Source organism: Microcaecilia unicolor, chromosome 3 (genome assembly GCF_901765095.1).
Source record: "Microcaecilia unicolor chromosome 3, aMicUni1.1, whole genome shotgun sequence".
NCBI lineage: Eukaryota > Metazoa > Chordata > Amphibia > Gymnophiona > Siphonopidae > Microcaecilia > Microcaecilia unicolor.
Genome location: NC_044033.1, coordinates 116289338 through 116317263, shown reverse-complemented (window position 1 = coordinate 116317263; position 27926 = coordinate 116289338). Strand labels below are relative to the sequence as shown.

Below are 27926 nucleotides of genomic sequence, written 5' to 3'. Positions count from 1 at the left end.
ACCTCTCTGTCTGAGTCTGGTTCCTTCAACCAATCTTATGAATCTTACAGCCGGTATGGTGGGGATGGAAGGAGCCAGCAAGGAAGTTTAAGCAAGGGTGTTGAATTCACCAGTAGCCGATGTCATAAAGCTGAAGCCAGTTTGGTTAGTCACTGTTTCCCATTCCCCGCGTGCAGGCAGAGAAGGAAATCTTCTAGTTAAAATTAAATTAGAGGTGATGATATCTTTATTTACATAAGTACTCTCAGTTTTGAAACACACACAGGCTCATTTTCAAAGCACTTAGCCTCCCAAAGTTCCATAGAAACCTATGGAACTTAGCCTCCCAAAGTGCTTTGAAAATATGCCCAACAGTGTCTTTACCTGAAGACTTCAGTAAAGCTAATGGAGGCCGCTCCTTTTTCTTAATTGGGATTATGTAATTATGATCGTTGAAGTTATTGTGAGCTTTGGGGAAATGGAGAGGAAGGACTGCCAATAAATATAGTAGCTGGGCAGCATTTGAAAGGAAAACCCTCTAAAACTCGTTTTATTATTTAGTGGTGGCTGTTTCTTAAAGTTTTTACCTGCTGCTGCGCCAGCAAAAGTGAAGGGGAGCATTGACGGACGGTGCTTCAGAGTGCCTTCCCTTTCGCTTCAGTGTCAGCTGTTTGAGGGGCTGAATCTCGAGTGCTGTAGTGGCGAGAGCAACGTCTTTGTTATTGTGGTCGCGCGCTTCCTGCCTCCCTGGTAGTCGCCTCCCTGCTGGACAGTGACATCAGGAGTTGTCTTATTCGAACGTTGGAGGAGCATGACGTTGAGGGCGGAGCGATGCGATTGGTTGAGTGTCATTGCTCCGCCCTCGACGTCATCACGTTTGACGCGTGGGCGGGGCAGACACAAAGCGATCTCACCCCCTTCACTTTTAGAATGTTGGGTAAGTGAGGCTTCATTAGAACGTTGGAGGTGCATTTTATATAGAGAGATAATTATGCAGTAGTTTTCAGATATTACTCTGAGCTTTATAAACCTGAAGTTCAACAGCAAGAACAATGTTTTGTTTTTAAATAAACTCAGTCACCCTGAGTAAGATCAACTGGAGAGACATGTTATATTACAGGTAATGAGGGATGCTAAACCATTTATAGGCCATATCCTTTCATGTAGTTGCAAACAAGAGCAAAAAGAAAGAACACAAAATTTGGGGGCCCTTTTGCGGTAGCGGTAGAGTCGGCACGGCACGTGGCAATTTTGCCCTATTGCTGGCTCCTGGGAGAGCCATGCGGTACTTCTGACTCCCACCTCCTGCCAATTCCAGTGCCGGGGGCATGACTGTCAGTAATTAGGCAGCGCCATGTTCTGCCCGGTTACTGTTAGGCTACCGTCGGAGCCCCTAACGCCTCCTAAATAGGAGGAGGTAAGGGCTCCCCCAGGAAATGGCCATGCGGCAAGTGTTTAACATGGCTATTTCCTTACTTTTTTAAAAAAGCCTTTTACCTGCGGCAGTAAAAGGGGACCTCAGTTTGTGGCAAACTTGCATGCCGACGCCACCGCAGGGTCTCTTTTACTGCTGTTTGGTAAAAGAGGCCCTTTGTGTTTTTCATGTGCTGTCAATAATGCACACTGTCTCAAAATAGCACACTCTTTTGTGGGGGTGTGCTGCCAGAAATTTTTTGAATTGTTTCCTGTGTCATTTCTGGGAATGTTCATTTTTTGTGTGTTTCTTCCATTTTGTTGCTGCCATGACAACAGACTGGACAAAAATGAACATTCCTAGAAATGACAGAAAATGAAATAAAAGCACACCCCTAATATTTACCAAAACGCACAGTGCACTTTAAGACAAGCAGGATACTCTGCAGTTCAAATACAGCAGCAAATTTTCTAGGTGATTAACCATCACATGGAAGATTTTTTTTAAAGTATTTTGGCTACGAACCAAAAGATATTTAAAGAAAAAAAAAGACATCAGCAACTTAGAGGAAAAGCTGAGCAACAGTCAGATAAACAGTTAGGTAAGACATATTTTAAGGTGTAGGATTAGCTGGATATTCTTTATATATTTACCATTCCTTATTGATATGTGTGGGTTTATGTATTTTGTTTCATATTTTGTAGTGACTTCTTTTTAGCTTGTTAGCCACATTGATCTCAAAATTGTATGGAAAATTGTGGGGTATAAATGTCATAAATAAATAATATAGAACTTTATTCTTCAACATGGTAATTTTTTCAGCCACTAGAATCTCTTGGGAGAGAAATGAAGGGCACAATGAAGAAGAGACAGGGTGAGACAAGATGAGAAGCAACTAATAGCATCAGTTTGTGGCAGGATATCCCCAGATCTGGTCCTTGAAGGCTGCAAAACAGCCTAGTTTTTTTCAAGGTTTTCACAAAAATCTGCAAAAGCACTGCTTCAATTGTAAAGAGAAGGGCAACCAAAATGATAAAGGGGTGGGAGCTAATCTAATCTAATGCAGGCATTTATATTAACTTTCCTAAGCACTATACAAAATATCCAAAATGGATTATGATCATTATAAAAATATATGTATAAAATAAAATACACCTACCCAAAAAGCCATTAACCGGAGATATTATTGTTTTAATTTTTTTCAAAAAAGACGTCTTAATTTTTTTTTCTGGAAAACAACGTATGAGATTTCTGATTTAGCCTCAAGAACTAAATAATTCCAATAAGGAAAATAACTATTTTTTTTAAGAAGGACACCTTTTGTTGAAGGAAAATTAAACAAGGATCTCTAGTTCTGTAGGTGTGAAATAATAAAAATGATAAAGATCTAGTGGCCCTTTTAGTAAACCGCAGAATGCAGTAATGCATGCTTACTGAACTTTAAAATGACTTACCGTGTGGGCACTCAGGCATCCTGCAGTAAGTTTTACATGTGAGCATGCTACATTCATTAAAAAAAAATAATATTACTTTTTTAGTGTAGGGGCATATTTGGGTACAGAAAGTGGGCGTAGCTATGCTAATCAGTTAAGGCCAAGTTCTATAAATAGCACCTTAAAAATTGACATGAAAAACCACTATTCTATAACCTACGCCTAAAGTTAGGCAAGGTTTATAGAATACGTGCATGTGCCATTCTTGCGACTAAAATGTAGGTGCACCCATTTAGGTCACAGAAAACCAGGCCTAAATACCTGCGCCTAACTTAGGTGGAGATCAGGTATATTCTGTAATAGTGCACAGAGGGGCTCTTTTACTAAGGCACGCCAAAAAATGGCCTGCACTGGTGTAGGCGCGTGTATTGGAGGCGCGCAGGTCCATTTTTCAGCACACCTACAAAAAAGCCTTTTTCTCTTTGGCCAAAAATGGATGTGCGGCAAAATAAAAATTGTCTTGCATCCCATTTTGGGCCTGAGACCTTACCACCACCCATTGACTTAACGGTAAGGTTTCATGCGTTGATTGGGTGGTAATAGTCAGCGCATGTACACTGCTGATTACTGCCCGGTTAGAGCCAGACGGTAGAAAATAAAATATATTTTCTGCCACGTGTATCGGACATGTGTAAAAATTAGAATTACTGCCCGGGGCACGTGATGGTCAGGTGGTAGTTCTAATTTGATGCGTGCAGGCGCCTACACACCTTAGTAAAAGGGCCCCATAGTTTTTCAAAACACCTGCTTTTTTTTTTGCTCATCAACTATTGCCCTATCTTATAAAAAATGCATTTAGTTTTCTCTATTTAATGTGTCAAGGCCATTTCTTTCCTTCTTTCTCCCTGCAAAGTTGCCAAAAATGCACAGGCAGGAAAAGTCACTAACCCCAAATGCAAACGCCCATTTGTAATCTTGTCAGTTCTCTTCAATCACATGCCTTCACATGAACGTAAATGTATTGATCTGCTGTGCTTGACTTAAGCAAGTCACCTAAGGCGCTGGCATATTAAGTTGTGCAACGTGTAAAACCAGATGAATGTAGCAAATTACTAGACATTTCTCTGCAGCTTCTGCAAAGATATAAATAACCCAGTCAATCTACTCCTTGCCTTATAACCACCATCCATTTTCTGTAAAATATATGTAAGCCAGTAGAATGAAAAGGCAACAGCCGATAACTATTTTATCTTAACACGTTGCCCGGTAGGGATGCGCACAGGCAAAACATTTTAGTTCATTTTCAGATTTTCAGAGTTTTTTCAGTTTTTTTTAATAAAAATGTTTTAGGTGCATATTTTTATTATATATATATATATATATATATATATATATATATATATATATTGCTTTTGCATGCATTTTTTTTCTAGGTGCCAAAACAAGCAAATGTGGCCCTTCTAATAAACTGCATTAAGGGCCAGATTCTATATATGGCACCCAAAAAATCTGTGTTGTAATTACCACCTAAGCATATTCTATAAGTGGTGCCTAGATTTAGGCGCGGTATACAGAATACGCTTAGGCACAAATCCTAGTGCCTAAAATAATGTGCGTCCATTTAAGACAATGAAAATATGACCTAAATCCCTGTGTGTTGATTTACGTGCACTGGTCCAAGAAAGCACAGAGGCAGACGGTCTGCGATCTCCAAGATGGAAAACAAATGGAGCAGATCGTAGGCAAACAAAACAAGATTTATTAATATAACCCAATTACAGTATATGTATACACGCACAAAAACAGCCCGACACAGGCCGTGTTTCGCCCAACAGGGCTGCTTCAGGGGCTACAAAAGAAATAATACAATGAATAAAAAAATACAATGAATAAAAAAACAACATATATATGGTTTGTTGTATACATGTACGTCTTGTTAAAATTAATATAATCAAAAGACAATTATAAATAAATAAATATGTCTAATTGATATACAAAAACATATATATATGTAAGTTAATGCACATATATATAAATATAAATATATCTATATATATATAAATGTAAATATAAATATATGAAAATATGAAAATATACGAAACACCAATATCCCACCAAAAATATATATATATAGCATAACATAAATTAAATTAACAACATGTATATAATTAAATAATACAAACACAACTTTCCTGGACTGAAGCCATAAATAAAAATAAATTTAAAAACAAATGTAATATAATGTATATGATGATACAATAAAATAAGACGTACATGTATATAACAAATCATATATATGTTGTTTTTTTATTCATTGTATTTTTTTATTCATTGTATTATTTCTTTTGTAGCCCCTGAAGCAGCCCTGCTGGGCGAAACACGGCCTGTGTCGGGCTGTTTTTGTGCCTGTATACATATACTGTAATTGGGTTATATTAATAAATCTTGTTTTGTTTGCCTACGATCTGCTCCATTTGTTTTCCATTTACGTGCACTGGGCCATATTTATTACTGTGAATGTAAATTTTGGAATGCCCCCAAAAATGCCCATTTCTCTGCCCATAGCCATACCCCTTTTGAACTACATGCATTAGAATTTAGGCGGTTTATTACAGATTACTTTTAGCGAGTTGTGTACGTAAATTCTAATTATTGACAATTAGTGCTCATTATTGCTTGTTGAATGCTGTTATCAATGCTGATAATCTTGTTAAGCCAATTAAGTGCATTGTAATAAAATACACCTAGATTTTGGCATAGATCTCTATGTGTGCTATCTAGAATCCGGGGGTAAGGGGGAATGCTAGATATGGCGCCTAAAAAACCAGTGCAAAATAAAACATGCTTTGCGCTATTCTATAAACCTCACCTAAATTTAGGCATGGGTTATAGAATACACGTAGTACCTGTTCTTGCAACTAAATTTACTAACTGCTAGCACAGAACCACATTAAGGGGCTTTTCGTTATTTTTTGCAGTATTAAAACAGGGGCCTTTGTGATATAAACACTGTGCTTGCTGCCTAACATGGGAGTGGATTAGGTCTGGGTGTGGCAGAGATGGGAGGAGGTGTGGCTGGCTATGACAGCTAGCGCATGGATTGTTACTGAGTACTAGCTGTCACAACTGCGGATAGTACAGCCGAACTTAATGCCACTTCAAAAGGAGTCGGTAAGTGCAGCCATGCTACTGGCAGTCCGGTAATGCAGCTGCTGTGAAACCAAGGTCTGCTGTGGTGCTCCGGCCTGCTCTGCCTTCCCAACACATGAGAAACCCTGATCCCCTCCATCCCATCTCGGACACAAGAAAGAGCTCACATCCCCTCCCTCCCACCCCAGCACAAAAAGTAGCCCTGATCCCCTCTCTCCTACCCCCAGGACAGAAGAAGTAGCTCTGATCTCTTTCCTCCCACCCCCTGACACAAGAAAGAGCTCAGATCTCTGCCCTCAACAGAAGAAGAAGCTCCAATCTGCCCCTCATCTCCCATCTTTAAAATCTGTCCCCCTTGGCCATAGCCCTGCCCACCCCCAAGTGCAATCTCCCCCTCCTCCCCCAAAGGTCATACTGTAGTATTAGAGTGGTTCCCAGGCAGCAAAATGGCACATCTGTTAGTTGATGTGGAATTTTTTGTGACCAATTTATTTATTACGATTTATTTACTGCCCTTTTGAAGGAATTCACGCAAGGCATTGTACAGCTGATTGATAGGCTAACCACTTTCATTATGATTTAGTAGCATTATATATATATATATGTAAAGGATATAAAGGGGCCCTTTTACTAAGCCACTTAAGTGCCAATGCACGCCAATTCTGAGTTACCGCCCAGCTACCCGTGGCCCTTGCAATAAGTTCATTTTTGGCGAACGTCCGCTATGCGTTTCCGAAAAATATTTTTTATTTTCTGGCATTCGTCAGCTACATGCACCAAGTGGCATTTAGCGCGTGTAGATCATTACCGTCCGGTTACCGCATGAGACTTTACCGCTAGGTCAATGGCTGGCGGTAAGGTCTCAAACCCAAAATGGACGCGTGGCAATTTTCATTATGCCGCACGTCCATTTTTGGCAAAATTTTTTAAAAGGCCTTTTTTTATGGGTGCGCTGAAAAATGATTCTGCATGCACCCCAAACTCGAGCCTACACTACCGCAAGCCATGTTTCAGCACACCTTAGTAAACGGACCCCTAAGTGAACTCGTTTGGGTTAGTGTAATTGTTTTCACTGTAGTCCTTTTTTGATTTTGTGATAACACCCCTATAGCCCTAACAGCGCAAATTCACACAAACATATGTACACATTCTCCAAAGATGAACTCACAGTGCTGAAAGTACAAAAAACTTGTGGGCCTGCAATACAAACTTCATGAGGAGTATGAAAATCGCCCTCTTAAGGAACTGCTGTGCCACAGGTTCAACACTGCACAAGTTAATAGTATGCTATTCGACAAGAATGGTAATTTGCAATAAGATAATTTTGTTCCTCTGCTGTATAACTTGCTGTATAATAAAGAAATAATTCATGCTGATACTATCTTTACCCTTCAGGATCCTCAGCAATTCTACTGAATATCCACCTAACAGTGGTCTCGCTTTCTCAATCATATCTGGCAATATGCTAATTCCTCATTTAATTATTTTTAATAAGCTAATAATCATTTTCTGTCATAACCTCATTATTTAACAATAAAATTCTAAACTCACCATAAAATCAAACATCTACTGAGTACTCTCTTATTTGTAATTCTAAGAAGGACAGCCACTTATGTCCTTTGACGTCCTTCGAGGTCTCCATTCTACTTTTATTGACCTGGCAGTTTCTTCCTTCTCATTTGGGCATCCAGCTCGATTGGAGCTAGGGCTGGGATCTAGGATGGATCATGAGACCCCATTAACAGTTACCTAAAGATTTTTCTCCTATTTACTATTCTGTCCCAAATAGTCATGGCAGTGATACTGCTTAGCAGAGGGCCGTGTACTAGGGCTCTTTCTTGAGCACTGCCACCATGGGCCCTAAATCCAGGTGCTATAGATTTCACCACTGTGTGATGATAATGACTTACTTCCTACTGAAGTTGGAAATACAATACAATATAGATTCTCATATGCCACATCTAGCCTCAGGTGGTTCAGTGTGGATTAAAATAAGAAGAGCTAACCATTTCTAGGAATTACAGCATATACATTACAAATAGCATCAAGAGATATCATCAATGAATCATGAATGCTGCATTTTCATGAAAGTGACCCATGTTTCTCTGTATGGCAGGAAGCAGCACTAGTATTGATCCAATAGGATGGATCCTGCTGCCACCTTCTAGACTCTCACATTTTTTTCTTCCTTTGTTTCTCAAGTCATTGCCTACTTTTGCCTCCCAAACAACATGGACTGCAGATCCTATCTTTTGCTGTGGTAGCATATCACTTCCTATGAGGCCTAGTGACAGGTACTGCCTCAGCTCATAGTGACACTTCCATCCCTAGGCAGCCAAGGGCTACCTTGGGCAGCAGTGGCACCCCCCCCCCCCCCCCCCCCCCCCGCCGGCAACCAGGCTGCATGGTACCAGGGCCTGCCACATTCTCTAGCTGTGTAGCCTGTCAGTGGGCATTGGTAATTATATTTTGGTTGACTAGATGCATAGGATTTTTCCATCCCTATTCAGCACTGACTATTTTTCCTACAGTTGAAAAGAACTGACTGCATGGAAGGTAATGATGGTGATATTACTTTGAATTTACATAATGATTTTCATGAAACAGAATCCCAATGCAGTTTACAAATATGGTGCATCAGAAACACCTAAAGCCTCCATTCTAAAGCTGAATGATTTTCCAAAACATTGTCTATACTTGACTTGCATCCTAACTGCCAAATGACAAAGAGGAAAGAATTTTAGATGAAGACAGGCAACAGTATCATCTTAACTGAGTGTGTGCATGCGCTTAAACTGACAGTGATAACATTTACCTCCACAAGCTGCTTATTGACTCCAATTGATGGGAAGCAATCAGATGTTGTCTGTGAAAATATTTACATAAGTACATAGGTATTGCCATACTGGAATAGACCAAGGGTCCATCAAGCCTAGCATCCTGTTTCCAACAGTGCCCATTCCAGGTCACAAATACCTGGCAAGATCCCCAAGAAAGTACAAAGCATTTTATGCTGCTTATCCCAGAAATAAGCAGTGGATTTTCCCCAAGTCCATTTTAATAATGGTCTATGGACTTTTCCTTTAGGAAGCCGTCCAACCTTTTTTAAACCCCGCTAAGCTAACTGCCTTTACCACATTCTGTGGCAATGAATTCCAGAGTTTAATTACACATTGAGTGAAGAAACATTTTCTATGATTCGTTTTAAATTTACTACTTTGTAGCGTCATCGCATGCCCCCTAGTCCTAGTATTTTTGGAAGGAGTAAACAGATGCTTCACGTCTACCCGTTCCACTCCACTCATTATTTTATAGACCTTTATCATATCTTCCCTGAGCTGTCTTTTCTCCAAGCTCAACAGCCCTAGATGCATTAGCCTTTCCTCATAGGGAAGTCGTCCCATCCCCTTTATCACTTTCATCGCCCTTCTCTGCACCTTTTCTAATTCCACTATATCTTTTTTCTGATGCGGTGACCAGAATTGAACATAATATTCGAGGTGCGGTCGCACTATGGAGCGATACAAAGGCATTAAACATCCTCCTTTTTGTTTTCCATTCCTTTCCTAATAGTATCTAACGTTCTATTTGCTTTCTTTGTCACCGCAGCACACTGTGTAGTCAAGCCGAAAACCCAAGCACTTTTCTCTTCCCTCCTCTAACACATGCCCAGGAAATCTGCCAAAAGTGTTCTCCAAATTGATAAAATGTGAATGCATCCAAGACTTTAAAACAAATCAGTCTGAAATGCATTTTACCTTCAAATATTTGCACACAGGTAACAGCTCTTAAGTGTTGTACACATGCAAGTGTTGTATATGTACTGCAATTGAAAACGTTAACTCTACTTCTACTTCCCAAAGAGCTCATGCCAAATCAAATGTGAATGGAAGCTGTGGAAGGCTGATCCCTTACTATATGGTAGGACACATGGGTACAAATCAACAGAATAATAGAAATTTTATTCAGATGAATAGAAAATGGATGAGATGTAGAAGCCACAAAGAGGCATATCTATAAACTGGTGCCTCAGTGTAGCCATCTCAATGCTGTGCGCTTTGTGCCATTTTTATAATGGCATCTTGGCACCAAGATTCCGTTATAGAATTCTAGTGTAAGGTAGGCATTAGTACCCATATGTAGGCATGTCTTCTTATGACATGACAATGGCAGACATAAATTGGCACATCTAGGTGTGTCAAGTGACGTAAACTATCTGGATGATATTCAGCCAGCAGCACTGACTGTTGGTGTCTAAATTAGCCCTGGATATTCAGTACCGGGTTATGTGTGGGCACCAGAACTGAATATTTGGGGCTTACTGTAACACAGAGGCTGCTGGACTTTATATGGGTCCCGGTCAATATTCAGCATTATGGGTGTCCCAGATGAATATTATCCAAGACCCATATAACTTTCAAAATGTTCCCCCAGCCACTCTGATCTCCCTCTTACCCCTGGGACATCCTGCTTCCAACCTCTTCCCCTGAAACATCCACTCTATCTGATCCCCTCCCCCCCTCAAACCAAGCAATACCTCCTACCTAACACCTTCAACCCGCCATCACGATAGACTCTTCCCCCCTGGCCTACCTAACATCCCTGGTGGTCCAGTGGGGGCAGGAGCAAATCCAATGTGCTCCTGCCCCTAGTGGTTGCCTCATCAAGATGTCTGCCATGACTTTCACAACAGCCTTGTGGTATTACATAAGTACATAAGTACATAAGTAGTGCCATACTGGGAAAGACCAAAGGTCCATCTAGCCCAGCATCCTGTCACCGACAGTGGCCAATCCAGGTCAAGGGCACCTGGCACGCTCCCCAAACGTAACAACATTCCAGACAAGTTATACCTAAAAATGCGGAATTTTTCCAAGTCCATTTAATAGCGGTCTATGGACTTGTCCTTTAGGAATCTATCTAACCCCTTTTTAAACTCCGTCAAGCTAACCGCCCGTACCACGTTCTCCGGCAACGAATTCCAGAGTCTAATTACACGTTGGGTGAAGAAAAATTTTCTCCGATTCGTTTTAAATTTACCACACTGTAGCTTCAACTCATGCCCTCTAGTCCTAGTATTTTTGGATAGCGTGAACAGTCGCTTCACATCCACCCGATCCATTCCACTCATTATTTTATACACTTCTATCATATCTCCCCTCAGCCGTCTCTTCTCCAAGCTGAAAAGCCCTAGCCTTCTCAGCCTCTCTTCATAGGAAAGTCGTCCCATCCCCACTATCATTAATTATTCAATGTGAACATCAGGTTGCAAGTGTACTCCCTCTCCTTGCAGTTAGGCATTACCTTATAGATTAGCATTGACACCTAACCATGAATTTCAAGGTGCCTTTAATGCGGATAAATGGTTCCTACCTCTAGGCACCACTTTATAGAGTTGCCCCCATACTAAATAAGGCAAGGACTGGGGGGGGGGGAAGGGGTGTTAAATATATATTTTTTTTAATATTGGCAAAATGGAAGTGATGGCTGTGTGAATTAATTTGACTCATCACACACAAAAGGACACCAATTAGACATACTAGCCCACCGATTCTCAACGAGTAACAACCACATATTAACAAACCACACATGTGAAGAGGTACCATGGTCAGACCACAGCAAGCTCCCTTTCACACTACAATGGAAAGAAAGTGGCAAGAAAAGAGAACCAAGAACCCAACACACATTCACAACCAAAGGAAAAGTAGACAACCACACATTCTGGACAACAACAATAAATTAACTTAATGACATACCACCCAAGGATAAACACTTCATGAGAAACTGGGATGGAACAAGTGAAAACACACTAAACAAATAGCACCACTCAAACCAAAAACAAAAATCACAACACAACCACATCTCTGGTTTAATGACAAACTACTACATATGAAGAAACTCTGTAGGATACTGAAAAGAGCATGGGCCAAAAACAAAATAGACACAAACAAAACCATATGGAGAAAAGCTATAAGAACATACACAAACAGCAAAAAGAAAGCAAAAGCAGAACACTACAGTACATATGTGAACCTCGACCAAACCAATAGGAAAAAATATTCAAACTCATGAACAAACTTTGATTTTATACTGTACTTTTCCTGTGTCTGTGGGGGTCCTGCAGCCATGATACCACACACAGACATGCATTCCCTATGTATAATAAGGGATACATTTGTAGATTTTTGGCCCATGCAATAATGTGAATGTTGACATCTAATAAGCCAAACACCTATGAAATCTTTGTGGGGTCCTTTTACTAAGACGTGTAAGCACCTACGCACGCCCAATGTGCGTCAATTATTATTATTATTATTTGCAGTATTTGTGTCCCCCATTTTTCCACACACTAGCAGGCTCAATGTGGCTTACAAGACACCGTATTGGGTCGATGTTAAACAAATACAATCAGAAATAGGGTAAGGGAAGGTAGAGGTAGATGGGAACAATAAATGACAAAGGAAATAAGAAATAACATTGTCTTTTAAATCAGTGCAGGGTTGAAGCAGCTAAGCAGATGCAGAAGGGTAGGCCTTACAAAACAAATAGGTCTTTAAAGCTCGCCGGAATTCTAGATGGTCATGTATCGTTTTCACTCTTTTTGGTAATGAATTCCACATTTTAGTACTTAAGTAGGTGAAATTGGACACGTAGAACGATTTATATTTAAGACCAATGCAATTAGGATAATGAAGATTCATATAGCTACGAGATGATCTGATACTATTACTGGCTGGAAGATCAATCAGGGCAATCATATAACCAGGGGCTGCACCGTAGAGTATCTTGTGGACCAGAGTACAAAGTTTAAAGGTAATACGGGCCATGATAGGGAGCCAGTGCAGTTTCAGTCGAAGAGGTGTAGCACTATCATATTTTGTTTTGTTGAATATCAATCTGGCCGCTGTGTTCTGGGCAGTCTGGAGTTTTTTCAGAAGCTGGACCTTACAACCCACATATAATCCTTTACAGTAGCCCAAGTGGCTCAGTGCCAATGATTGCATCAAAGTTGCGGAATACTTCCCTCGGGAAGTAGGGTCTTATACGCTTAAGCTTCCACATGGAATAAAACATCTTCTTTACAATGGCTGTAACTTGATTTTCTAGGGTAAGATGAGTTACTGCCTGGCTACCGCATGGTCCTTGAGGTAATTTCATTTTTGGCACGTATCCGCAAAATATTTTTTATTTAGCATAAGCTATTATTGCCTGGTTACCGCATGAGACTTTACCACTAGGTCAATGGCTGGCGGTAAGGTCTCAGACCCAAAATGGACGCTTTGCAATTTTCATTTTTCCGCATGTCCATTTTCGTCAAAAATTAAAAAAGGCATTTTTTTACAAGTATGCTAAAAAATGATCCTACGAGCGCCCAAAACATGTATCTACACTACCGCAGGCCATTTTTCAGCGCACCTTAGTAAAAGGACCCCATGTAATTCTTACCAAGTTTTATAATGATTTCCAAGGCCACTAGGGTTAGTGAGGCTGTTGGAAAATGATCTTTCCGTGCTAATTAAAGATCGGATTCCAGCCAATGTTAAATACCTGTAGGTTTCAACCATGATAACATTAGTAAGTTCAGGGTTTATTCTGTGTTGAGGATGGCCTGGTATTTGATGAAGTTATATGTTCACCTGCAGCTGGTGAATGTATACCTTTACTATCAATTTATTTTCAGAAAATATTCCGAGAAGAGCGGGCCAAAATTATGATAGGAAATTCCAACACTATTGTATAAGATGAGGATGGGTTTGAGATGAGACGAGAGTGGGCTAAAATTTATGCAGAGAGAGGTGATATTCAGCCATGATTAGAATACCTAAACAGAATTCTATAAATGATACTTAAAACTGTGTGCAAAAATTTGGGCGTGTGCAATTTAATTGAGCAATGAGCCTATTTGCACCAATAATTGGGCACTATCAATTATCGGCATTAATTGGCAACAATTTGGATTTATGAGCACATCTTGCTAAGCGCTATTCTATAAAGATGTGTGTGTAAATTTTTTAGCATGCAGCTGGAAGGGGGCGTGGCCATGAGAGGGGCATGGGAGGATCAGGGGCATTTACTAAAGAAATGTTCACTATTATAGAATTTATGGGATCTGTGCCTAATTTAGATTAGGGGATTTACACCAGGGTTTAGATGGTGTAAATCCTTGGGCCTAAAAGTTGGGCATGGATTCCAGCGCTAAACGCTATTCTATAAATGGCACCCAACTTGGAGCTAACAAAAGAGAGGGAACGAAGTACAAACTAAAATCCAAACAAAAAAAACAGCACCACGGGCCTTTAAAAATGGAACACAGTTCTTTAATGAATGAGCCTTGACAAAAAGACCCGACACGGGCTGTGTTTCGGTGACTAGCACCTGCATCAGGGGTCACAGTGATGATGTGGAAAACTTGGGGAATAACTCGAATATATTCCTCTACAATATATTATTCCTTACCCCACGTCTCATATAGTAAAAGCTACAAAGCACCAAGGCACTTTCACTTTCTGTATCCAAATGGATGAAAGTGACACCCAAAAGGGAAACTAAACTCTCTGACAACCAGTGGCGTTCCTAGGGGGGCGGACACCCGGGGCGGCGCCCCGCCCCCCTGGGTGCAGCACCCCCCCCCCCGATGCAGCACGGGACCCCCCCTGGTGCACGCCTCTGGGGGGGGGGGGGTGCCGCAGCGCACGCCTGCTCAGAGTTCCCTGACTTCGCGCATTCGCTGCAGCTCCCTCTGACCCGGAACAGGAAGTAACCTGTTCCAGGGCAGAGGGAGCTGCACCGAACGCGCGAAGTCAGCGAACTCAGCACCCCCCAGCAGCGTGCACCTGGGGCAGACCGCCCCCACCGCCCCCCCTTGGTACGCCACTGCTGACAACATTAGGCATTATGAATACAGCAGCAAGCTGATCTGAAGGGTAGCCTAGTGTTCAGTGCTGTAGACTGTAAACCAGTGGACCCCGGTTCAAATCCCACTTCAACTCTCTTTGTTTACCTTTAAATTGTGAGCCCTCCCGAACCAGAGATATACCTACTGTAACTAAATATTAAAGACACCTACAAGCCTGAGGGCTATTGAGGTGGTGTACGTTCAGATACAGTAGGTATTTCCCTGTCTCTGGAGGGCTCACCATTTAAAATGACAGAATTGCAGTGGAATATGAATATAGGTGCCCTGGATTAAAGTTTACTGTACTAACTACAAGGCTGCCCCTCTGCTCTGCAAGGACATCTGTGTGACCACTTTCATACAAATACTGCCAGACAGATGTCCTTGTCCCTAGTTTTTTGGCGTTCATAATTTGGATGTTTATTTTGGAAAATGGCTATTCATTTTAGTTGTTCTCGTGTATTTTCGTACAGGAAACCTTGTTTTTCCTGTTCAAAAATTGCTCTGAGCTGGAGTTTTTTTTAGGATGTTTTATAATGGACTATTTTTTTTTTTAGGCACACAGAATGTATTTTGAATCTGCCCCTCCATCTTTAAACAGTATCACTACCTGTACAAGCAACAGAATGAAATATATGTGTAAATTTAAGCACTGGTGCTAGCTCTTAAATTAATGCAGCCACTGTCCTGCTGAAAAATCAGCCCTATTTTGCCATCTTTTATCTAGTTATTTCCCTTGATTATGTTTAGTTATGTATATATTTTTATCAGCTTGGTAATTAAAAAAAAAGGAAAGAAACAAATACAACTGCATGTGTTAATAAGAGCACCTGCCACTGGATTTCCTCATCCCGCCTATTGCTTGCTTTGGAAACTCTGGGTCTGCTTCTGTCGATGCTTTTGTTTCCATGGAAACTATTATTTTTATCGGTACAAAGCACAGTTAAAAAAAAAATGTATTCACACCGAGTACAAAATTTGCACGTGAAGGCTGACTTTGCATAAGGCATCTAGGTAGGATTTAGGACCTCCTGGTCAGGACAGGAACACTTTCCCAGGTATTTTAGAAAAAGCTCATTGAACATGGAGCCTTCTGTAAAATACGTTTAGGGATGCAGGAAATAGACATGTAGTTAGCAGCACATTCAGTGTAAATGTTCATTTTATAAAGGAATACATTCGGAATTTTGAACATGAAATGCTGGCCCACCCAAATTATGTCTGCAGCACACATCCTTCCAAGCTGCAAGTGTTGCTCCTTGTATGTGAAGTCCCTTTACACGTGTAAACACGATTATTTCCACATTTAAATACTGCACAAGTATTATACAATGGCTTCCTTAAGGGGCATAGCTACCACGCTGAAGTAAAATGCTCTATTATACTGCACAAAAATTTAGCATAGGGATTAACTAACCTACAGTACCTTACTATCACAATTTAATAAATTGTTCAGTACATTTATTTTTGTATTGCTGTGGCTCAGAGTATTTTGCAGGAACACAAAGATAGGGGCTCCAACTCAGGCCTACTATCTTCATCAATGTACTCCCCCTCCTAATCACCTTTCCAAAGTACCCCACCTGTCTCACCCTCCAACATTTATCAGGTAGTGGGGGAGGGGCAGGATTCTTACCCCAATGCTTTCTAGGCTCAAAAGGACAGCCTTAGGCCCCTAGCGGTAACTTCATAGTACCACCACTATAGGGTCATGCTGACAAATAAAGGAGCGCTCCTTTGTTTGGTAGCCTGGCCCACTAGGGGGCTAAGACTGCCATTTTAAGGCTAGGTTCACAACTGCACTGGTACTACCCAGGGGCATAGCCAGACTTCGGCGGGAGGCGGGTCCAGAGCCCGCGGTGAGGGGGCACATTTTAGCCCCCCCTGGCACCGCCGATACCCCCCCCCGCCATTGCCAACCCTGCCACCACCACCAACTTTGCTCCCCCCTGCTGATGACCCTCTCGACCCCCCCTCCCGCCGCCAACCCGCCGTTGCCTATCTTTGCTGGCGGGGGAGCCCAACTCCCGCCAGCCAAGGTCCTCTTCTTCTCGCAAAAGGCTTCCTTTTGCGAGAAGAAGAGGATCTCGGCTGGTTGGGGTTGGGGTTCCCCGCCAGCAAAGGCAGGCGACGACTACTACTACTACTACTATTTAGCATTTCTATAGCGCTACAAGGCGTACGCAGCGCTGCACAAACATAGAAGAAAGACAGTCCCTGCTCAAAGAGCTTACAATCTAATAGACAAAAAATAAAGTAAGCAAATCAAATCAATTAATGTGAACGGGAAGGAAGAGAGGAGGGTAGGTAGAGGCGAGTGGTTACAAGTGGTTACGAGTCAAAAGCAATGTTAAAGAGGTGGGCTTTCAGTCTAGATTTAAAGGTGGCCAAGGATGGGGCAAGACGTAGGGGCTCAGGAAGTTTATTCCAGGTGTAGGGTGCAGCGAGACAGAAGGCGCGAAGTCTGGAGTTGGCAGTAGTGGAGAAGGGAACAGATAAGAAGGATTTATCCATGGAGCGGAAGGGGTGTAGGGAAGGACGAGTGTGGAGAGATACTGGGGAGCAGCAGAGTGAGTACATTTATAGGTTAGTAGAAGAAGTTTGAACAGGATGCGAAAACGGATAGGGAGCCAGTGAAGGGTCTTGAGGAGAGGGGTAGTATGAGTAAAGCGACCCTGGCGGAAGACGAGACGGGCAGCAGAGTTTTGAACCGACTGGAGAGGGGAGAGGTGACTAAGTGGGAGGCCAGCAAGAAGCAGATTGCAGTAGTCTAAACGAGAGGTGACAAGGGTGTGGATGAGGGTTTTGGTAGAGTGCTCGGAAAGAAAGGGGCGGATTTTACGGATGTTGTAAAGAAAGAAACGACAGGTCTTGGCAATCTGCTGGATATGAGCAGAGAAGGAGAGAGAAGAGTCAAAGATGACCCCAAGGTTTCGAGCTGAGGAGACAGGGAGAATGAGAGAGCCATCAACAGAAATAGAAAACAGGGGGAGCGGGGAGGTGGGTTTGGGGGGGAAAATGAGAAGCTCGGTTTTGGTCATATTTAATTTCAGGTGGCGTTGAGACATCCAGACAGCAATGTCAGACAAGCACGCTGAAACTTTGGTTTGGATGTAAGGTGAGAGATCAGGGGTAGAAAGGTAGATTTGGGAGTCATCAGCATAGAGATGGTAGGAAAAGCCATGGGATGAGATTAATGAACCAAGGGAAGAAATGTAGATAGAAAAGAGGAGGGGACCAAGAACAGAACCGTGAGGTACGCCGACAGGCAGAGGGATAGAAGTAGAAGAGGATCCACCAGACTACAGCGGGTTGGCGGCGGGAGGGGGGTCGAGAGGGTCGCCGGCAGGGGGGTCCAGGGCCAAATCTATGGGGGCCCAGACCCCCTCTGGCTCCATGTAGCTACGCCACTGGTACTACCCAACTTGGAACACCCCCAATAAGTGCCAGAGGGATTCAGAGGATGGTGAAGTACTTTGGAAATGGGGTTTGCTGCGTTTGGGGTACTTTTGAACATACCATCCCCTTTAAGTTGCTCCCTGGGATTATCAGGCCAAACACTAGTGGTCTGATGATCTATGGGAGGAAAGATAATGGAGTGGCCTAGTGGTTAGGGTGGTGGACTTTGGTCCTGAGGAACTGAGTTCAATTCCCAGCACAGGTAGCTCCCTGTGACTCTGGGCAAGTCACTTAACCCTCCATTGCCTGCCATAGTGAGCCTGCCATGAGTGGGAAAGTGCAGGGTACAAATGTAACTAAAATAAAAAAAATATTTCTGGAGGTTGAGTTATCTTGCCATGAATAATGGAGCATGTGAGGTTTCATAAAAGCTGTTATTCATTTTTCATAATAATGAGCTGTTTTGCATGAATTTGAATGCTTTCAATCTCATTTTTAGCTAACAAACATTGGGGTCCTTTTACAAAGGCATGGTAAAAAGTGGTCTGCGGTAGTGTGGGTGTGTGTTTTGGATGTGCGCTGGGCCATTTCTTTATCGCATCTGTAAAAAAAGGGGTTTTTTAATGGGCAGGGAAATGGATGTGCAGCAAAATTAAAACTAGTGTGCACCTACATATGGCCTGAGCCCTTAACGCCATCCACTGACTTAGCAGTAAGGGCTCACACGCTACCCACATGGTAACCATGCAGTGCGCACCAACTGACAATCAAATATCAGCAATAACATCAAAATGCTTCAGAACACTATGGAAACTGGGAAGAATAAGAGACTTATTTCACTAGACAATCTTTCCAGATACTGGTCCAATCAATGATACTATCGCAACTAGATTACTGCAATGCAGCATACCTGGGTGCAAGGAAAACACACTAAAATTGCTATAAACAGTCCAAAACACAGCAGCAAGACTGATTTTCAAAACTACTAGGACTAGGGGGCATGTGATGAAACTAGAGAGTAGTAAATTTAAAACAAATCAGAGAAAAGTTTTCTTCACACAACGCATAATTAAACTCTGGAATTTGTTGCCGGAGAATGTGGTGAAGGTGGTTAGCTTGGCAGAGTTTAAAAAGGGGTTAGATGGTTTCCTAAAGGCCAAGTCCATAAACCACTACTAAATGGACTTGGGAAAAATCCACAATTCCAGGAATAACATGTATAGAATGTTTGTACGTTTGGGAAGCTTTCCAGGTGCCCTTGGCCTGGATTGGCCGCTGTCGTGGACAGAATGCTGGGCTCGATGGACCCTTGGTCTTTTTCCAGTGTGGCATTACTTATGTACTTATGTACTATGTACTTATGTACTAAAGAGCAACCCAACTGCTTGAAACACTACTTTGGCTACCAGTCAAGGCAAGAATATTTTTCAAAGCGAGAACCCTAATCTTCAAAATACTAATTGGAATGGCACCCGAATATATGCTTAAGGTGACTGAACTATCCTCAAGAAATGTCAGCCCAGTAAACATAAACTACCTACTCCTATATCTACCCAACTGCAAAAACACCATCCACAAAATTATCTATACAGCAGGATTTAGCTACCAGGATTCCAAATGGTAGAACTCGATACCGAAAACCATGAGAAGCATCACAAATCTCCTCCAATTTAGAAAAGAAATGAAAACCTACCTCTTCAAAAAAATTCTACAGCTAATCACAAAGATTTTTCAAATCTACCCTTCAAACAGTATATGAATAAACATCACCAGAACTCTACAACTGAACACAAAAGCTACCACTACCTTCTCCTCTTCAAATCTATCTCTTCAAAACCTCTATGAATAACCACTCAAACTATAGATGCCCTCTCCACATTGCACAATACTATTGTAACTCTATCAAAATGTAAATTGTAAGCTACTTTGAACCGAAATTTGTTTTTGGATAATAGTGGAATATAAGAATAAAATAACACATTATTACACTAATGCACCTTAGTATCTCTGGCTCTGTGTTGAGGTGGCTAAGGTACCAGAACCTTAAATACTCTACCAGAATGAAAGGAGTTTTGACCATTCATGAACCCCTACAACTTCAAGAACAGGGCCTTTGTTTGCCTGAGTGACAGGGTGGGAGGATCCAGCCCTTGGAGGGGAAAGTTGGGCTGATAGGGATGAGGACTGTCTGTGTCTTTGGTCCTAGTCTTCAGACATTGTGTCAGGATATAGTTCAGGGACCAGGCTGGCCTCCTACCTCACCAAAGACTGTCACTAAAGAGAGAGAGGGGGGGGGGGGGTTGGCCACTGAAGTCAGAGTACCAGAAGGAGGCAACAAGGGAGATGCAAGCACCAGAGCCTTGAAAGCTGCTGTACTTTCTAGAGGATAAAGTTGGCACAGGGAAACAGCTTTCCGGCCCAAGTTCCTACAAGGAGAAAGAAGAGGAAGAGGAAACAAGATTAAGCCCTTGTGGTCCTGATTAGTATTTCTACAGAATCCAGAAGCTATTTTCCAGGGGAAAAGGAACAACCTACAAGGACTCTGTGAGTAGAGTTTAAGAGAGCCTAGCTCATCTATAGAGAAAGAGAGACTAACAGAGGAGATTCCCTTTGGGACAGTGCTCAGAGGAGGTGTGGATGAGTAAGGAGTCTAATAAATAAGTTTAGTAAAGAAGACTATTCTTAAAGGAACCCACTATGCCTTGAAACTATAAATAAGAAAGCAGAATAAGGAAAAAGAGTCTAGAATATTGAAACTGTTACCTCTTACTTTAATTATCTGTATTGGAATGTACAAGAGTTGTAAATAGTTGGTGGAAATATTACCCTTGTTAATTGGCCATCCAAATTCATAAACCCTCCACAGTTTTGAGAATATTAAACTGTGGGCTGATTTATTGACTGTGAGAAGTGTGTGGAGAGAGTTGATTCTGTGCCAGCTGGCTTCGATCTTTGCTAGACCTGGCCTTGATTTTCAGCCAGTTCATAAAAAACATATGTGACCATCTTTGGGAAAAGGTGTCTAAACTAGTGGATCCAAAATGTTGAGAATGGCTGGTTTTTCATGTCATGGGTCCATAAGCAGCCTGAAAAATTTACATGCTTGAAATTCTGTATACTTTTTTTTTTAAATGGGGTTTTTTTTCACATAAAAGGACAGGGTTTGGGGTCCTGTATTATAAAGTTTTTGCTCTAACATAATTATATTTTTGTTTCTGGTAACTTTAGTCATTTTTTCTCAGAGATGGTCACAAATTTGTGTAGCCCATCTGATGTTCATATCCAACCCAGGGTTACACATCTTATACTCTAGTTTTATACACACTATCCCTTGGATTCTATATATCACATCTAGAATTCCGCACCGAAATCCAAGCGTATTCTATAACAATGTGCATAAGTTAATTGGCTTAACAAGCTAATCAGCATTGTTAACAGCACTTAAGCAATAATGAGCACTAATTTGCAGTAATTAGAATTATGCACACAATCACTAAGCATATTCTGTAACACATTGTGCCTAAAATTTAATACATGCAGGCAAAAAGGGGCATGGTTATAGGCTGGGAAATGGGCATTTTGTGGGAATTCCAACATTTATGCTCACTGTTATAGACTATGGCCCTCTGCACCTAAATCCGTGCGCCAGGATTTATGCCACATTTTCATTGGTCTAAATGGAGGCACTTAGTTTTAGGCACTAGGATATCAACTAAGTGTATTCTATATACCACACCTAAATCTAGGCGCCGCTTATAGAATACGCTTAGACGGAAATATTTTCCACACAGATTTTTTAAGCGCCATAAATATAATCTGTATGTTTGTATCTGATATAAAAATAATATAAGACCTATCGGCTTTCAAACCAGCATATGAACTGCAAATAAAATCACAAAATGGCATTTTAATTTTTCACTTGGATTTGGAAATAGAAAATAGCCAGTCGCTGACTGTTCTGCAGTGCCTACAAAGCACATTAACCCCCTTAGACAAGTGCACATGAAGTTTATAGAATGACACATAGGTGACAATAATTGGCAATTATGTGTGTAAGCACGAGGCTCTATTCTATAAAATACCTTTCAAATTAATTTACCCCCCAGATTCCATATGACCCCAAATTTGAACATACTGCCGAGATGCATGCACAACCTAATTGGCTAACAAGTTATTAACCATCAATAACTAGATGCCCATTCCTTATATCTGGTCAATATTTAGCTCGTGGTGGTTAGTGTTTTTTTTTAATGTGCTCATTGATGTGAGCAGAATTATCCCCCATATATTCAATGCTGAGCCATATCTGGACATCAGCATTGAATATTCACACTTGTTGGCACCCGCATAACTGCTGGTTATTCCCTGACTCCATCGTCGTAACATCCTTGTGCAGCCCAACTAAAAAATGGCTGCTTTGTGCTAAAATTCAGCAGCACTGCCTGGTTGACTGCCTCTGATTGGTGGCTGGGTCACAGAGTGTGATGTAAGTGGACAGGAGCCTCTCCTGCCCACTTCAATCGCTTTGATAATCAGGCATGCATAGATAGATAGATAGATAGATAGATAGATAGATAGATAGATAGATAGATAGATATTTTGATTTATTAACTGCCTTTATGAAGAGATTCACCCAAGGCGAGGTACAGCAGGTATAGCTTAACATAAAACTTACAATTTTATTAACAGAGTAACAGTAAAAATGACCAAATATAAACATACATACAATATATGAGGTAAACTTGAGAACAGCATGTTAAAACCTAATAGGACTGCCATGAAACAGTATCAGAAATATGAACTTTTAACAGCATTGAAATTAAAAAAACAGATATAATATGATGTCCTCATAATACTAATGAAACATCTAATAAGTATGCATTTGAACATTCAAATAACATAGATACAATACTAATGCTTGTTCACAGAAAGTAAAATATATACTTCTGTTAATCCCAAAACAAACTGCCATATTTCATGAACCAGCACTGCACATATAAAACCTGAAATTTACTCTTCAGAATGTCTGAATTCCAATAGCCTTAGACTCCAATGAAATCAATTAGCATAGTATACATCTGAAACCTCATGTGACGTATCTAATAGCTATCAAGAAATCACCCTCTTAACATTTCCTACCTTTGGAGCTCTGGCATGTTTTCCACACCTGGCATCCTTTACAAAACTCATATCCAGGAGTTCTGTTTCCTATGAAAAACAAAGATAAAAGGAAAACATTCAAACATCTGTTCAATCCATATAGCAATATACATTTGAGCCAACATTCAAAAGGACTTTGATGTTTTTATTTTATTAATTTATTTGTTACATTTGTACCCCACATTTTCCCACCTATTTGCAGGCTCAATGTGGCTTACATGGTACCATACAGGCGTTCGCCAGTCGGTTGATAACAAATACAGGTTAGTGGCTGCCACTAAGAAGGCAATTCTATAAGGAGGCACCTACATTTGGGAAACCACCTATTTGAAGTCTGTTCTATAATAAGAAGCAGGTGCCTACTTTTAATAGTATACTAGTTTGAGTGTCCAAAACTCACCAGTCAGATTGCAAAATCCACACATATATTATAAGATTTTAAACTGGAGTAAGTTTTCATTTTTTATGATTGATGCTAATTGTAATTTTATATGGTTTTATTTATCTTCAGTTCATATTTATTATTTTGATTCTTGATATATATTGTAGATGTTTATGAATTCTAATGTTTTTAATAGACCCCCTGATGCAGGTGTTCCACCGAAACACAGACCATGTCGGGTCTTCCAATAAAAATCCATTTTGATACCAACCTATTCTTGAAGGCTCATTTTGCATCTTTTTTTCCACATATTGGCTTGGTTATCTATGCTTTGGATTCCCTCTCTTCTGTTCACTTTATTTGAAGACTTGAACAATTTAATAAAGAACGAATTTACAAACTAGATTGCTTTAAACTTCCTGGTTTGGTCCTACTCCTTTTGTTCTGCTAGAATACTGGAATTTGCATGTGTTCTTGCTGCCTAAAACCAAGAAGCTCCTTACAGAATTACCCCCTAAAGGATAGATTCAAGAAATGTGCCAAAAATTAGATGCAGAAAAATGTGGCTGCCAAGTGCCAATTCTATAACAGCAATTGTATGCCAAATTAACATTACAGAACAGAACGTAAGTTGGCACTTATACCATATCATTATCTGATATAAATGGTCACACCTAAGATAGGTAGTTGCATGCATAAGTGACAGTATTCTATAACATACACACAACTGCAAGATATATTCCTAATTCACCCTAACGTATGCCCGCTTTGTAGTTGTGCCCTATAGCATTTAGGCAGAGTCCCCCCCCCCCCCCCCCAATTTTCAGATGGCTGCGAGCAGTCCAGTTAAAGCCTGCTGCTAGTGCTGAACCCGGATATTCAATGCCGGGCCATTTCTAGCAACCGGGATTGAATATATGGTTTCATTTTTGGCCACCAGCCAATAACCAGTTAAGCTGATAAATCAGCGCTAACTGGCCATCAGCTAGCACATAAATGGAGTCTTTTACAAAGGTACGGTAACTTTTTCAGCTCACGGTAAAAATCAACTGGTGATAAATGCTGAGACGCCATTGGGATAATGTGGGGTATAAATACTATAAATAAATAAATAAATAAATAAGTAGGTTATCTCCTACTGAATATTTGCAGATAGCTAGTTATATGCGATTTAACTGGTCAGTGGCCATTGCTGACTTGTTAAATCACTTTGAATATCAGGCCCTAAGTTTTTAGGCTAATGTCTAAGTGCAATTACCTGTGTAGCTACAAATTAGTGCCAATTAGCACCAATTAACACCACTTAAGGGCTATTATTGGTATTTAAAAACAGTTGGCACCTAATTTAACATTTAAGTTAGGCATGCAACTGGCACTGTTTTGTAACTTGTGTGCCCACGTTTATGCACTAGCTGGAAATTTGAACGTGCAATTTTATAGACTCCAGTCCTAAATGTATAAGTTCTCTATCCACAGATTTTTAATTGCACTATCTGTAGTTGAGTGAAAATCTCTCTAACTTAGCAGCCTTATTCAGATTGTGGCAGGATATGATAAAACCAGAGTGAGCGTGGAATGACTATGGGGGAGATTCTACATATGGTGCCTAAAACATTGGTGCAGAATTCAGTGCTGACTAAGCATATTCTATAAGCGGTGTAGGCGCACTGGGCCATATTTTATAACTACGCACGTAAATTTCAGAATGCCCACGAAACACCCATTTCCCATGCCTCTTTTTGCCTACGTGCGTTACAAGTTAGGCGAACTGCATTACAGAATGCGCTTAGCGAGTTGTGCATGTAAATTCTAATTATTGGTAACTATCATTCATCATTTATTTATTTGTTACGTTTGTATCCCACATTTTCCCACCTATTTGTAGGCTCAATGTGGCTTGTTAAGAGCTGTTATCAACCAATTAAGTTATGCGCGTTGTTATAGAATATGCTTTTATTTCGGTACAGATCTCTAGGCATGTTATATAGAATCTTGAGGTATATGTATAGTGCCAATATTCAGTGGCTGTGGCCATCATTTAAAAAATAATTATCACTGCTATCACTGACAATAGACCCAAAGCATGAGATTGATTTGCATAAACTGCCTCCATTTTATGCAAATCTCTTTCATGCATATTCATTGTTAATATCCTGTAAACCTGACTAGCAAAGGGGTACTCCAGGACTGACTTGGGAAACACTAGTATGTAATACTACAAGCATTTTCCTATGATATGTATTTATGGCCCCTTTACTTCACTCTTTCCATGGTAGGCATTATAAATTAGACCCTAAAGTTATCAAACCTGTCCAGCATATTTATATTTATTAAAATATGTATAAGCTGCCATCAGATTGGTGTACAGATTAAAATCCCATCCCACTGCCCAATATGTAATAATTTAACAACATCTGTTCTATTTCAGCACTGTTATTTTCTATGGTGTAAATCACTACTTTGCAGAAAGGAATATAGTGTTGTTATGAAACATTTAGCACCTATATTTGTTGTGAATGGATATCTCCCAGGAGAACAGCAGAAGGAGGCAGTAGAAGCTACCCCAGAAAAGAACGTCTTTTTCCTACAATGTAAAGCAGCATTGAAAATCTTTAAAGAAAGATGTATTACCTATCGGCATGCTATTGCTCATGATTTGACTTGATATGACAGTGTGAATAAGTATATAGGAAATTGTCAGCCCCCCCCCCCCCCCCCCATTTAGAACAGTCCCACACAAGCCCGCATTACGAGGCCAAGCTCTAGACTTCTGATTAAAGAGGGCATGGATAAATCAGAGGAGACAAAATCCCTGAACAGAGACAAGAGAAACCCAGGGAAGACAGGAACAGCTCTCCAATGTATACTTCCACAGCTGGCTAAATTATAAAAAAGTTGGCACACTGTGAATTTCCTGACTTTTGTGACCTGGTCATTCAGGCCTTTCTTTGTTTAATGCTGACTTCAAGCTGATGCACTCTGTGATTTTTGTGGCCTGGCAGAAATCAGTCCCTTGTGAAGATTGGGTTGCAAACTGGTCGCTTTTGCAATGGCCAGGCCAGATGCCAGCAGACACTTAAAAACTGCAACATTTATACTAGTATTTTCTTTTTTTTTTAAGTGGGTGCCTAGTTTTCTTTATAAAATATGTTTGAAGTTGGCATATTTTTGCCACCTTAAACCAGGTACCTGGTTATAATATTTCCCTTTAGATCTCAAAAACCTGTAGAATAATTTATAAATTTTACTAGCCGTTGAGCTCGTTAAAACGGGCTGGTATTGGGGTTTTCGGAGGTCACCACCGCTCCCCCCTCCCCGCGTGGTCACCACCTCTCCCCCCCGCGTGGTCGCCACCGCTCCCCCCCCCGTGAGGTCGCCGCTACCGTTCCCCACCACCACCACCCCCGGAGTCACCGCCGCCAGCCCTCCACCTGGCCCAGGCCCTCTCTCCGCTACTGAACTTACATCCATTCGCCGGAACGCAGCAGGGCACATCAGCTGAGCTGCCATTGGCCTTCCTCCTTCTCTGCCTGTGTCCCGCCCTCGTGTGACGTAACGTCAGCGAAGGCAGGGCACAGGCAGGGAAGGAAGGCGGACGGCAGTTCAGCTGATGTGCGTGCTGCGTTCCGGCGAATGGATGTAAGTTCAGTAGCGGAGAGAGGGCCTGGGCCGGGTGGAGGGCTGGCGGCCGCGACACCGGGTGGGGGGAGCGGTAGCGGCGACCTCGGGTGGGGGGGAGTGGTGGTGACCTCAGCGGCTTTGCGCAGTTTCCCTCTCTGTTCCGCCCCCGTCATCACGTATTGACGCGGGGGCGGGACAGAGAGGGAAGTCTCTACTGCGCATTTGCGAGTGAGTCGGTCACTCGCCGTTTATATGTTTGATTTTACTTATTTATTAGGATTTATTTACCATCTTTTTGAAGGAATTCACTCAAGGCGGTGTACAGTAAGAATAAATGAAACACGAGCAATAGACAATTACAGCAGTAAAAAATATTTAAGTAACAATACAAAGCATGACATAATATACTACTTACACTGTCAACAAAATACATAATAGAACATTACTACTACTACTATTTATCATTTCTAAAGCGCTACTGGACGTACACAG

The 27926-nt window shown here is 41.2% G+C and overlaps 1 protein-coding gene across 5 annotated transcripts in view; it reads right to left on the bottom strand.

Moving 5' to 3' along the window:
* PLCB1 (phospholipase C beta 1) overlaps positions 1–27926 on the bottom strand; it is a 1287346-nt gene that overhangs the window by 887495 nt on the left and 371925 nt on the right. For all 5 annotated transcript variants that reach the window (XR_003941444.1, XM_030196316.1, XM_030196317.1 and 2 more), the window contains one exon: positions 23411–23479. Coding sequence is in view for 4 of the 5 variants with exons in the window: in XM_030196316.1 (XP_030052176.1) it covers positions 23411–23479 (69 nt within the window). In the remaining variant the exon portion in view is untranslated. The remainder of the gene's footprint in view (positions 1–23410; positions 23480–27926) is intronic.